The 15,225-nt window shown below is 39.9% G+C and overlaps 1 protein-coding gene across 6 annotated transcripts in view; it reads right to left on the bottom strand.

Moving 5' to 3' along the window:
* The window catches only part of ube3c (ubiquitin protein ligase E3C), a 169,830-nt gene that overhangs the window by 82,756 nt on the left and 71,849 nt on the right, over positions 1 to 15,225 (bottom strand). For all 6 annotated transcript variants that reach the window (XM_078537131.1, XM_078537136.1, XM_078537147.1 and 3 more), the window contains 2 exons: positions 10,296 to 10,456; positions 9,050 to 9,282 (listed from right to left, as the gene is read on the bottom strand). In XM_078537131.1, the coding sequence (XP_078393257.1) occupies positions 9,050 to 9,282; positions 10,296 to 10,456 (394 nt within the window). The remainder of the gene's footprint in view (positions 1 to 9,049; positions 9,283 to 10,295; positions 10,457 to 15,225) is intronic.

Raw genomic sequence — 15,225 nt, 5'->3', positions numbered from 1 at the left:
ACATGGTGTGCCAAATAGCAATTTCTTATAGGAAATTAGTTCTGCTACCACACGTCTAAGTCAGTGACTAGATTCATTCAGCCCAAGCCACACAATTTGTGTTGAGATATAGTTATTATGCTCTGCACCAGCTGTATCACAGCTCCTATACGGACTTGAAATGAAGTTCAGACAAACCAGTGAGACAATAAGTTAAACAGAGTTGAAGCACAGGGACAAGCAATGTTCCTCAGTCTGTGCTGAGTTAACTGGTCTCAACTAGAGCAGCAGTAGGAGCGTTATTTTAGTCTTCAATACCTGTGTGTTGACAAAGAGGAAAAAAAGGCATGGGCAGCATTGAAGCTTGCAGTTGCTATTCAGGAAAACCAATAAAAAGAAGAGAAATTTGAATTTGGTTCAATGCAAAACAGGCCTCCACAGGCTGCAAGCCACTGCCCCACACAATATCAATGGCAGATTGTTGTATTCACATCAGTCCACACTTCCAGGGGCATTATCCTAGCTAGCACAAATGCACCAACTGATGTTATCCATTGACAAACCTAATCCAGTGGATTTGATTGTAATCTTCCTCTCAAGTCCTCTTCCTCCACAAATGCCATTTTTCTTATTACTTTTACTGAATTCACAGGCTTATGCTTTAGATGAGCGTATTTTATCATTAATGAATATCACAGAAGAATCTGTAACAAAGCAGAGTGGCTGCCTCTGTGTTTAACAGATTTGTACATTTTAACAAACCCATCATGGAAATACAGGTGAGTTTTGGAGGAGCAAAACAAGTCATCCAGCCACTGGCAAGAGCCTCACTCAAGGCATGGATGCTCAGGCACAAAGACCTGATTTGCAACCATTATGAACACAGCTGTCATCAAAAGAATTGCAACTGCCACCCAGAATACATTATACACAAGAAATGCTTCTATATGAAGGGTGGTATGCCTGAAGGTGTTTTTATTGCTATTGTATCCTCATTTGTTTTGTATGATATTTCGCCCGCATCAATTGATTCATGATGAAAGAAGTGGATCAGAATATTTGAATGGGGACTCTGAAAATGGTCAAGGACGGGATCCACAACAGACCTGTCACATTCCAGTTCATGCTTTACATATCGAACTGCTGACACCAAAATCTAGAGGAAATCTGAAAAGGAGCATTTTGGAAGCATGTCTGGATAGATGGTCCTGGCTCGGCCCAGGCATTACAGAAACAGCATCAGTGAAGTCAGTGAAAGCCACAAGCAACACCTGTCAATCTGCTTTCATCTGGTTCATACTTTAATTCAAGAGCAATTCCCTGTAACTAAGAATTGTAAGGAAATGTATGTTAAAAAAACAATTTCTGGCCATCCAGTGTATAGCATTAGCAAAACCAATGCCAACAGCTTTCCCTTTCCTCAAACTTCAGTTGCTACTTGTTTCAGGCTCTTGCTCCTCACTTGAGCTCTTCAGATTGGGGCCTGGTCAGTTCCAGGCCTCCTCCTCTGCAGTTTGTCAGCCTCTGTTTAAGACAAGTTTTCCCTCCTTCCTACCATGTTTCCTCGCACAACAACAAATTCAACACAGCTTCAAATCTGTGTATTTTGTATATAAAATACAAAATGAACAAAATTGCCATACATGAACAATTATGATGATGACAAGAACAATAAGAAATCTAAAATAGGTGGTTTTATTGTCAGTTATTCTTAAATAACATCTACTACATTCAGCCTCCATTTGGCATTTTGGTGTAAAGTATTGCAATTTGATTTTATCCGGAAATTAAGTAATTAAAGTAATTAAGTAACAGTAATTAAAAGGAGGCAAAGATTAATAGATATTATTTCATCTATGTTGACATGAATGCACTGCACAGGAAGTGGTACATTGGCAAAGATGTCATTCTCCAAATAAGATATCAAACCAAGGATCTGTTGACTGCTCTGGCAGAAATTAAAGATTCCAAGGCACTAGTTGAAGCAGCTCAGGGACTTTCACATCTATTCTAACCAACATTCTTGCCTCAATAATCATGATCAAAAACTGATTATTTAGGCATTTGTTGCAGTTTAAGAGGTTTTAACTGTGTGCAAAATGGCTGCTAAATTTTTACTTCATTTATACTCAGTGGAAGCATGTTATAGAAAGTGGCACCAATGTTTTAGAAATTAATAGAAATTGTTTGTAAAAGCCTAATCTTAAGTTAGGTTCTTGAATTTTAAAACCTTGTACATTTGGTTTAAATGTCGAAAGCTTACATTTATCATTGGTTTTATCATGAAGATTTATTCTATAGTACACAAAATTATAGGAATATTAGAGAAAATTGATCAATCCAACAAAGTTTAATTGGACAAAAGAAATGTTCTTTTCACATGCAAAAAATATAATTTTAAATTTACAATAGTGAATACATCTTTGTATCTCCAAGATAAATAATGATTTAATGGCTGTAAAGAACTGTGTAGAAGGTTCGATCAGATTGGGTGTGGTATGCGGCTTCATAACGGAACTTGATGAATGCACTAAATAAGCAGTACTGATGCCATTGAGGCTACCCAAATAGAAACTCAGAGGTTTAACTTAAAACATTGCACTTGATTTCTAAAAGCCTTGAAGTTCCACAGGCACTGCTTGTCTTCTTGCAGCTGACCCAAGTCAGCTCAAATAGAGTTACCAACAAGTACTATACCATCTTGCATGGCTGAAAAACAGTTTCAGTTACACCTATAGGGTATTTTTTTTAAACATCATTTCAGTTTGATCAATCTCTAATTTTAAAAGAGTAGGGTGATGTAGGGAAGTAGGGAAGGCATAAAGAGTTATTAAATTCAATGCGCGGGAAGCAGCAACATGACCTAAAATGCTTTCCAATCATAACAGTCGGTTTTCCTGCGTCCCCCTATTCACTGAATTAAGACATTGTGATTTTTTTACTCCACAAACCGGCAAGGTTCCAAAATTCTTCACGGACTCAGTCATGAGATTGCTGAATTTGAGGTACTCTACCTGCAATATGCACCAGCAACAACACAGATAGTAGTATATAATTGAGTATCTTGTAAATGATCCAGGCAGGTTAGCATTCATTGCATTTTACACAGGTTATATAGTCTTCCCCCATCTATTTCAAAGTGCAGAAAATAACACGTAACCAAACACAAGAACAAAGCTCTAGCGCCATGGTAAATATTAATGACTTTAATGATCATTATAGCTTTCCAGGAGGACAGAAGGACCAGTGATTTAATTTTAGAACAGAAGTTCTTGCACAGCAATATGCTCCAAGGTGAAATTCAATGAGCACAAGTTTGGGAAGTTAATATTTGCATACTGCCTGCTGACAGCTATCACCAACATTATTTGCATTAACACTTAATAAAAGTTTTAATGAAGCATGTTGGATAAAACTCAACAGGCTATATATTAAGATTCAAAAATAGCAACTTCAACATCCTACACGTTGGTGTTACTGCCTGCAACATGCTTGCACTCAGTATGGATGAAATAATGGCACTCACGGAAGCAGAGTCAACTCAAAATTTGATTACATATTGTGGAACCAAGGTGGGTAAATGGAGGTAAGATATAGAGCATGATGCAAACATACGAAATAGGAGCAGAAGTAGGCCATGCAGCCCCTTGAGCTTGCTCCGCCATTCAATAAGATCATGGCTGATCAGTTTGCGCTTCGAATTCCACATTCCCATCTACCCCCGATAGCCTTAGATTTTTGTTAGGCAAAAGAATCAATCTAAAAACGTGCCTTAAAAACATTCAGTGACCCTGCTTCCACCGCCTTCAGAGGCAGTGTGTTCCAAAGTCACACAACCCTCTGAGAAAAAATATTTCACCTCATCTCTGTCCTAAAAGGGCAGCCCCTAATTTTAAAAGTGCTCCCTAGTTCTGGACTCACCCACAAGAGGAAGCATCCTTTCCACATCCACCTTGTCAATACCATTCAGGATCTTAAATACTTCAATCAAGTCACCCCTCATTCTTCTAAACTCAAGTGGGAACAAGCCCAGTCTGTCTAACCTTTCCTCATAAGGCAACCCACTCATTCCAGGTGTCAATCTAGTAAACATCCTCTGAACCGCCTCCAACGCATTTACACCCTTCCTTAAATAAGGAGACCAAAACTGCACGCAGTATTCGAGATGCAGTCTCAACAATGCCCTGTATAACTGAAGCGTAACATCCTTACTTTTATGCTCAATTCCTCTCATAATAAAGGATAGCATTCAATTAGCCTTCTTAATTACTTGCTGTACCTGCATACAAACTTTTTGAGATTCATGCACTAGAATATCTGGATCATTCTGCACCTCGGAATTCTGCAGCCGTTCTCTGTTTAAGTAATACTCTGATTTTTTTTGTTCTTCCTGCCAAAGTGAACAACTTCACATTTTCCTACATTATACTCCATCTACCAGGTTTTTGCTCACTCACTCAACCTATCTATATCCATCTGCAACCTCATGTCCTTCACAACATACTTTCCTACTTATCTTTGTGCTATCTGCAAATTTAGCTACCATGCTTTCACTCCCCTTATCTAAGTCATTGATATAAGCTGTAAAAAGTTGATGTCCCAGCAGAGACCCCTGCGGGACTCTACTCGTCATTCCACTCGTCACATCCCGCCAATCATAAAAAGACCCATTTCTGCATACACCATTTCATGCCAGCCGGCCAACCTTCTATCCATGCTAATACACACCTACAAACTTTTATTTTCCACAATAGCCTTTGATGTGGCACCTTATCAAATGCCTCCTGGAAATCCAAGTACAGTACGTCTACAGGCTCCCCTTTATCCACAGCTCATGTTACTCCAATAAATTGATTAAACATAATTCCCCTTTCACAAAACCATTCTGACTCTTCCCGAGTGCCTTGATCTTTCGAAGTGCCCAGCTATAACCTCCTTAATGATCAATTCTAACACCTTCCCCACGACAGACATCAAGCTAACTGGCCTATAGTTTCCTGTTTTCTGACTCCCACCCTTATTGAAAAGGGGAGTTATATTTGCTACTTCCCAGTCTGATGGAACCTTTCCACAATCTAGTGAATTTTGCAAAATTAACACCAACGCATCTAATACCTCATTAGCCAACTCTTTTAAGGCCCTAGGATGAAGTCCATCAGGCCTCAGAGACTTGTCAGCCCACAGTTCCATCAGTTTGCTCAGTACTGCTTCCACAGTGATTGCAATTTCACCAAGGTCCCCCCTGCCTTCCACCTCCTGATTTACAGCTATTACTGGAATGTTTTTTGTATCCTCTATAGTGAAGACAGAAGCAAAATATTTGCTCATTTCATCCGCCATTTCCTTATTATCTATTAACTTGCCATTCTCATTCTCTGGAGGACCAACACTCACTTTACCTACTCTTTTCCTGCTTAAATACCTGTAGAAACTCTTGCTATCCGTTTTTACAGTTCTAACTAACTTCCTCTCATACTCTAATTTCTTTCTCCTGATTAAGCTTTCAGTCATTCTCGACTCTTCTTTATACTCTGACCAATTATCTGACCTGCCACTCACCTTTGCGCAGTTTAATGCTTTTTCCTTAAGTTTGATGCTTTCCTCAACTTCTTCATTTCACCATGGATGGTAGGTCCTCCCTTTATAATTTTTCTTTCTAGTAGGAATATACTTATTCTAAAACATCCCCTTCAATGTCTGTCACTGCTTCTCTATTGATCTATCCCTTAGCCTAGTATCCCAGTTCACTTCAGGTAGCTCAGCTTTCATGCCCACATAGTTGCCCTTATTTAAGTTTAAAATATTAGTCTTAGACCCACTCTCCCTTTCAAACTGGATGTAAAATTCAATCAGATTGTGGTCGCTGCAACTTAGGCGTGCCTTCAATCTGAGACTAATTAACCGATCCTGTCATATTACACAATAGCAAGTCTAATATAACCTGTGATAAAAGTAAAATACTGCAGATGCTGGAAATCTGAAATAAAATAGAAAATGCTGGAAAAACACAGCAGGTCTGGCAGCATCTGTGGAGAGAGAAACAGAGTTAATGTTTCGAGTCTGTATGACTCTGGAGTCATACAGACTCGAAGCGTTAACTCTGTTTCTCTCTCCACAGATGCTGCCAAACCTGCTGAGTTTTTCCAGCATTTTCTGTTCTTATTTCTAATATAACCTGTTCTCTGGTTGGTTCCAGAATTTGCTGCTCTGAAAAAACTCTCGAAAGCATTCTATGAACTCCTCATCCAGGCTACTACTGCCAGTCTGATTTTTCCAGTTTATATGTAGATTAAAATCACCCATAATTATTGCTGTCCCTTTATCACAAGCACCCAATATTTCTTCTTGCATACTTTATCCTACATTGTGGTTACTTTTAGGGGGCCTGTAGACCACTCCCACTAGTGGCTTCTTTCCCCTAGTATTCCTCACCTGCACCCAAACCGATTCTACATCCTGATCTCCTGAACCAAGGTCATCTCTAACTACTGCACCAATTCCATCTTTGATCAACACTGCTACCCCTCCACCTTTACCTAGCTTCCTATTCTTCAAGGTCATATGCCCCTCAATATTCAGGACCCAATCCTTGTCATCCTGCAGCCACATCTCTGTAATGGCTATCAGTTCATATTTATTCACTTCTAGGTGCGCTATCAATTCATTTACTTGGTTATGAATACTACGTGCACTCAGATACAGAGTCTTTAGTTTTGACTTTGTTATCTTTGTAACATCTAGCCTTGACTATTGGTGTATTCTTAGGTTTTATCTCTCTGTCACTTCCTGCTATTCTATGACTCTCATTCCCCATATTACTACTACGGTCTCCTGATTTGAATCTACCCTTTGATTTGCCACATCGACTCAAGCTTGGTCTCTCACCTCCATTTGTTTAGTTTAAAGCTCTCTCCACTACCCTAGCTTTGTGATTCGCAAGAACACATGCCCCAGCATGGTTCAGCTGTAGACCGTTCTAATGGTACAGCCCTCACTTTCCCCAGTGCTGGTGCCAGTGCTCCACAAACCGGAAATCACTTAGCCCACACCAGTCTTTGAGCCACGCATTCATTCCTCTAATCTTATTTGCCCTATGCCAATTTGCATGTGGCTCAGATAATAATCCAGAGATTATTGCCTTTGAGGTTCTGCTTAATTTGGTACCTAGCTTCTCATGCTGACTATGCAGAACATCCTTACTTGTTCTGCCTATGTCGTTGGTACCTATATGGACCACGACAACTGGATCCTCCCCCTCACGCTACAAATCCCTCTCCACCAGCACCAGGCAGGCAACACAGCCTTCGAGGCTCTCTCTCTTTCCGTGGTGAACAGTGTCAATCTCCCTCACTATACTATCCCCTACTACTACATTTCTATTTTCTCCCCCCACTTGAACAGCTTCCTGTACCATGGTGCCATGGCCAGCCTGCTCATCCACCTTGCAGACCTCATTTTTGTCCACACAGTTACGAGCACCTCAAACCTGTTTGACAATTGCAAAGTCTGAGGCTCCTCCACTATTGTCTGCTTGGTCCCATTACCTGCCTCACTCACGGTCACATCCTCCTTTCCCTCACTGCTGACCAAAACAGATGACCGTCTTTTAAGAGGCGTGACTGTTTTCTGGAACAAAGTGTCCAAGTACTTTCCCACTCCCTGTTGTTGCACGGTGCCTGCATTTCGGCTTCCAGATCAATAATCCTGATCCAGAATTCCTCCAGCTGCTTACATTTTCTGCAGACATGTTTATCATGGATCGCCTTGGTATCTAAAAGCACACTCATTCCACAGCTGCAACATAATTAACAATGGCAGGACAAGTGTTATGTTATTTTGTTAACTTAATTTAATTACTCGCTTAATTAACTTAGAATAATTCCTATGTATGTCACATTTTTTCTCACATGCACCGAATTCCCACGTGAACCTAAGTCGCTACTCACTTAGTCTCTGTCTCACTCTGGCATAGTCGCCCGTCTCCTCACGCACCCCTTACTGACCGTGCTGATCTACTCAAATGACAGAATAAGCACATGGCCAGCTTCCGTTCCTAAAGTTTATGTTTGTACTTCTCACAAACGTATTTTGTTTCTTAATTAGGGACTTCCCACCTTCAGACAACTTTGTTCTGTAACTGGTTACACCATAAGGCAGAGCAGAAGTAGGCCATTCAGTCCATCAAGTCTGCTCCGTCATTCAATGAAATCATGGCTGATCTGAAAATCCTCAACTCCACTTTCCTGCCTTTTCCCCATAACCCTTGATTCCCTTACTAATTAAAGAGCTGTCTATCTCAGCCTGGAACATACTTAATGACCCAGCTTCTCCAGCCCTCTATGGTAGAGGATTCTACAGATTGACAACCCTGAGAGAAGAAATTCCTCCTCACCTGTTTTAAATGGGCTCTCCCTTACTCTGAGATTACGTCTTCTGGTCCCAGGTTCTCCCACAAGGGGAAACAACCTCTCAGCATCTACCCTGTCAAGTTCCCCAAGAATCTTATATGTTTCATTAAGGTCACCTCTCATTCTTCTAAACTCCAACGAGTACAGGCCCAATCTACTCAACCTCTCCTCATAAGAAAATCCCTCCATTTCTGGGATCAACCTAGTGAACCTTCTCTGGACTGTCTCCAGTGCCAGTATATCCTTCCTTAGATAAGGGGACCAAAATTTTCACACTATTCTATGTGTGGTCAAACTGGTGCCTTGTATAGTTTTAGCAAGACTTCCCTATAGCATAAGATACACATTAGAAATGAAAGTCAGATCACCCTTTCAGTTTACCCCTCCCTTTCAGAGTGAAGGCATCTGGCTCTTGTACACAATAACAACAGATTAGAAACTGTAAGGAATCGAGTATTCAATGGTGCAGCATATTAGCGTAATAACTGTACCATCAGTAAGTAATTCCATAATGAATCCATTAGGAGACAAAATAAAACCTTATAACACTAATTTCAAATTACTTGTTGGGTTTAAGGTTAGACTGAGAATAAATTAGAAGTATGATATAAACATGTAGGAAGTATTGTTCATTAAATTCTACTCTCCAACACACACCGTACCTTAAAAAGCTGAATCCATCTTTTTCTCTCAGATTCTATTCTTTGTTGCATTTCTGCATTGGTTCGGACACCAATGCTCTTAAATGCTACTATGTACTCCTCCCGAACCTCTGGTTTAGTTTCTGGATATGCCAGATGAATTATTCCAAGGCAAGCATCCCGAAGACAACGGGATAACGTCACTAACTCTCTTAACGTGAATGGCATCATTGTCGGCGGCTGCTGACCCACACCTAAGGAAGCAGAAATGCAAAATTACAGTGATGCATCCCCTATGTTTTTACTTCCATCAAACAAGCCTACATCAACTTTAAGCTGTGTTTTTAGGACAATTGCCTGTGGACATTGTTCACTTTTTATTCCTTACAGAATTATTCAATTTGTATAACCTGTAAAATAATTTTCCTGCATCAAAGTTGCATTCCTTTCAGCAGAGAAGGCTGCAAGAAGATTTGATAGAGGTGCTTAAAATCATGAAGAGCTTAGATACAGTAAAAAGAGAAACCATTTCAAATAGTCAAAGCTTCAATAATCAGAAAGAACAGATCTACAGTCAGTGGCAAAAAATAAGCATCATGAAAAAAAAAGTTTTTCACACAGAGCAGTTAGGATTTGGAAAGCATTGCCTGAAATGCAATGGTGCTGGGCAGAGGGTGGTCATCACTAACCAAAAACCTAATTGGGCCAGCCATATAAATACTGTGGCTATAAGATCGAGTCAAAGGCAGGAAATTCTGCAGTGAGTAACTCCACAAACCCTGTCTACCATCTACAAGGCACAAGTCAGGAGTGTGATGGAATGGATACTCCCCACTTGTCTGGATGAGTGCAGTTCCAACAACACTGAATAAGCTTGACACCATCCAGCCCACTTGATCAGCATTTCATCCACCACCTCAAACATATATTCCCTCAACCACCATTGCACAGTGCATACCATCTGCACAATACACCAAGGTACCTTTGACAGCAACCACTACCAGAAACAGTTTAAAGTTCAATCCCCAGTTTAAACTTAGGTAGATCTTAACTAGGGAGGTAACAATGGCCTCAGTGTCACCCAAATATTGCCCAGAATTGACACCAACAGCAATGACAAAGTAGTAATTTAGATATGAAGTCAATCTAAAAAAAAATCTGTTCATAACAATGCACTTGTGATATTTCAGAAAGCATTTTAGCACTGGAGTAGCAGACATAGAGCATCCAACAGAAAATGCAACAAGGTTCCAATTATACAGATTACCTCCTTGAGTTTGCTCTCCAAAGAATTCATTGTCATGTACTGAAATAAGAGAATGGCTGAAGAGGGAACTGAAGAGGTAAAAGAGAGGTATGATCCGATGAGAGTCCTCAAGTGACATTGGAGATCCTCGTGATATCAGCTGAAGCAATGATACCATAGACCTTAAATGCACAGAAACATAGCATTAATAGTTTAATTTCAGTAAATAGTCAAGTACGTTTCAGAATTTTACATACAAATACAAACCTGCATGAAATAAATGACCGATGATACGTCAGAAATAAATCTCCCTTAATTTGACCAAATATAAACAGATTAGAGTAAGGCACAAAAGATATTTTTTGTGTCAAGAAAATGTGTATTCCATAATTTCTATTAAAACTGGTGGATGAATTTTATTCTCATTAATGTGGAAGATAATGCAAATGTGGGTGGGGGGGTCAGCAGGGGAAATCAATAGAGTCACCCTCTTTAGGATGTGTCATGTGACCTCTCTCTCCTGAAGTTTGCTCCTTCAGCTTTGATTTGTTTTAGCAAGCAGGCGAGTTCAAAATGTTCTACTATGGAAACACCGCAGAATGGACAATGAATTATTGCTCAGCCAAGTCTATCCTTTAAGCAAATGCTCCCAGTACAAAAATCTCATTAAGGAAAGTTTAAGTGCCACATATATATATATTATATATATATATATATATTTTATATTATATATATATATATATATTTTATATTTTATATTATATATATTTTATATTATATATATATATATTTTATATTATATATATATATATTTTATATTATATATATATATATTTTATATTATATATATATATATTTTATATTATATATATATTTTATATTATATATATATATTTTATATTATATATATATATTTTATATTATATATATATATTTTATATATATATATATATATATATATATTTATATATATATATATTTTATATATATATTTATATATATATATATATATATATTTTATATATATATATATATATATATCCTCTGATATAGGAGGCAGCCTATTTTTAAAGGAATCTTTGAGAAAACACTCCCTCCCAATTTTTTCCTACCTCTTAAATAAATTTGACAAAAATGAAGCACAAAGCTAAAGAGCTGGCTAGTGACACCAACTTTGGCAGAATATACAGCAATCAAAAAGAATAGTTACAAGTTAAATTTATCCAGTGTCATATGATTCAGAACATTTGACAGAGAATTTTTTAATGAATAAAATTACATGTTAATTAATAGGGCAGAGCTCCCATTAAGAGTAGATGTGGTAATCTGGGAGCATGCCAGAGTGGATGATTTAATAAGAATCCCTAAAATGGTTAGCAATGATTTAGCATTTCAGAGAATCATTTTTTTCTCTCAAGTCTTAAGCGATGGGAACACATTAAATTCAAAGGTTTTGTCCAATCAATTCCAGATGGATTCCAATCTAGACCAAAAATCTGAAGAGCTTCATGACTCACTGCCACTCTGGCTTCTAGAACTGTTGCATTTCACAAGTGTGGTAGTGATGGCATAAATTTCATGCAACTTCAGATCACATTTAGGGTGACACTAATTTCCTTAATCCAGAGGTCAGAAAGTCTGCACCTTAATGTTTTCTTTGTGAGAGGTAAGCAAGTGGAGACAATGCTTGAATTTGTGTTGTTTGAACCAAGTGACTGGTGGAGGAAAGACCCTGTATCACACGATGCACAGGTTTGCAACAATCACCTCCAACAACTTCTACGCTTCTGGAGTTGGTAATGACAATGGGCAAAGGCAATAAACAGTAAAACCCTAAACTAGGTTTGCGGTGTGAAGAAATATTCTCACATACATCAATTACACCGACTGAATACCTCACTGACATGCATTAATTGATATACACTGAACTGAATTCGCACAGAAGCTTGAGGGAACAATTATGCTATGTACAAAAAGAGATCAGGAGGACTTTCAGACCATAAGCTACAAGAGCAAGTCGGGGAGGGGAGAGGATGGGGGGGCACGGAGTCAACACCGGTTCATTCTTTACTCTTGCAAAGAAGAATAAATCCCTTCATGGCCCTACTCCTCCCTACATGTGTGACCTCCTCCAACTGTACAACCCACAGATCTTTACATCATTACAATTCTGGCCTCTTGCATATCCCCAAATTCCATCGCTGAACATTTGGCAGCTGTGCCATCAGTTATTAGGCCCAGGGTTGTTATTCCTTGCCTGAATTTCTCTGCCTATCTACCTCCCTCTTCTCCTTTAAGAAATTCCTAAAAACCAACCACTTGCATCAAATTTTTTGTCACATGCCTTAATATCTCTGCTGCTCATGTCAAAATTCGTCTGACAACGCTTCTGGAAGCTTTACCAAATTGAAAATGTGATCAATAAGAAATAGGAAGAGGCATAACCCATACAGCCTCTATGCCAACTCCACCATTTAATATGGTCATGGCAGAACTTCTGCCTCAAATCTACTTGCCCACCCACTCCCCATAATCCTTGCTTCCTTGACACCACAGCTCCTTCAACTACACTTCCTCACACTCCTTCCTGCAAGGACTCTATTCCATTCTCCCTGTTTCTCCGTTCTGTTGACGCAACCTTCCAAACTAGAGCTTCCAATAGGTCTTCCCATTTCCTCAACTGAGAATTCACACCCAGCGTTGACGACAGGCCCCACCATCATGTGCGATCCATTTCACATTCTCCTGCTCTCACCCTTTCCCTTCCCTCCCCACCCAGAACCATGATAGGTTCCCCTTGTCCTTCCCCTCCCCACCGCCAGCCGCCATTTCCACCAGCTCCAGCATGATGCCACCACCAAACACATCTTTCCCTGCCTTCCCCTTTCAGCATTCCGAAGGGATCGTTTCCTCCCCAACACCTTGGTCCACTCCTCAAGTCACCTCTAACACTCCCTCCATTCCATACAGCACCTTTCTGTGCAAGCGCAAGACCTGCCTTCTCACTGCCCATGGCCCAAAACACTCCTTCCAAGTGACACAATAATTTACTTGTATTTCATTCAATATAATATATTGCATTCACTGCTCACCACATGGTCACCTCTACATTGGGGAGGCCAAACATAAACAGGGTGACCGCTTTGTGGAACGCTTCATTCAGTACATAAGCATGACCCCCACTGAGCTTCCAGTTGCTGTCATTTTAATTCTCTCTATCTTACTCCCATGCTGACCTTTCTATCCATGACCTGCTAATGTTCCAGTGAAGCTCAATGCAAGCTCGAGGAATACCACCTAATCTTTCGGCTTGGCACTCTTCAGCCTTCTGGACTCAGCATCAAGTTCAACAACTTGAGGACACGTTTTTTTGTCTTTTTTTGGTTTTGCTGCGTTGGTCTTATCTTGTTTCTTTCTTTCCCTTCATGCTGCATTAAGAGAGTTGCAATGCCTCATTCACACCTCATCTGCACACACCTTGTTCTGTACCCCTTGCCACTCTCTTTGGCTGTTACATCTTGAAATCTTATGTTATTTAATCTCTCCTGCACTCCAACGTATCTCAGAGCTTTCCTTTTATTTTTCCTGCACACCACCACCACCCCACCCTCCCTTCCATTGGCTTAAAAACACTTGCATTTCTATCTTTCTTCAGTTCTGGTGTAAGATCATTTTTGACCTGAAGCATTGACTCTGTTTCTCTCCACAGATGCTGCCTGACCTGCTGAGTATTTCCAGCATTTTTTACCCAAAATTTCTAGATTCCCTGGGACACCAAAAATCTATCGATCTCATGATATACTCAACGATGGAGCATCCAGAATCCTCTGAGTGAAGAAATTATCAGCCCGACATGGTCAAGCCCTTATCCTGGGACTGTGACTCATTTTCTGGATTCCCCTGCCTGGGAAAAGGATATCCCAATATCTATCCTATCAAGCCCCTTTGGAGTCTTGTATTTCGATAAGATCACAATCATTATTCTAAACTCCAAAGAGTGTAGACACAATTTAATCAGCCTCTCACCATACGGTAACTTGATCCCAGAATCCAATCAAACAAACGTTCGCTGTACCACCTCTAAGTCAAGTGCATCCTCCCTCAAATATGGAGGCCAAAGCTGCACACAGTGCTCCAGATACAGTCTCACTAAAACCTCATAAAACTGTAGCAAGACTTCCTTATCCTTCCAGTCAAATCCTCTTGCAATAAAGGCCAACATTAGGAGACCATGAGGCAGGTAAATATCATAGCCTTTTTTTTCCCTTTCTCCAAAGTTAGGGAGTTAGTCTAAGGACCTGGGAAATTTTTGAAAATTATTTCTCTTGGATAATAAGGGTTAAGTAAATCATTTCAGTTAACCTCCCTATATTTAAGTGACATCAGCAGAAGAGAAGTGAGTAGCTGGTGAGTCTTTTTTAAAAAAATAAAAGTCTTACAGTCTAATAGATAGAGAAATGGCAGAACAGTTCCAACCTCCTCTTCCATGTGGGAACTCCAGGATATTTCCTGTGTTCTGGATAGACCACATGTTCAGGAAGTGTCATCAGTTGCAAGAGCTTGAGCTCAGTGTTTCAGAGTTTGAGCAGCAGCTGGCATCATATCAGCACATTTGCGAGGTTGAGAACTTTGTGAATAGCACATTTATAGATGTGGTCACCCCCCTCAGCTTACGAGTATTTAAGGAGAGAGAAAATGGGTGACCGTTAGACAGACAAAAAGGTACAGCAGGTAGTGCAGGAGTCCCCCGAGTGCATCTCACTCTCCAACCAATCTGAATGGGAGAGTGATGGTTCATCTGAGGAGTGCAGCCAGAGCCAAGTCATGGCACCACAGCTAGTTCAGCTGTACAGGGGCCCCCCTGCCCAGGTACAAGGAAGACTGGAAGAACAATAGCAATGAGATTCGATAGTTAGGGGAACAGACAGGTGTTCCTGCAGCCGCAGATGTG

This window comes from Cetorhinus maximus, chromosome 3 (genome assembly GCF_964194155.1).
Source record: "Cetorhinus maximus chromosome 3, sCetMax3.hap1.1, whole genome shotgun sequence".
Taxonomy (NCBI): domain Eukaryota; kingdom Metazoa; phylum Chordata; class Chondrichthyes; order Lamniformes; family Cetorhinidae; genus Cetorhinus; species Cetorhinus maximus.
This window is presented reverse-complemented; position numbering and strand designations above follow the sequence as displayed.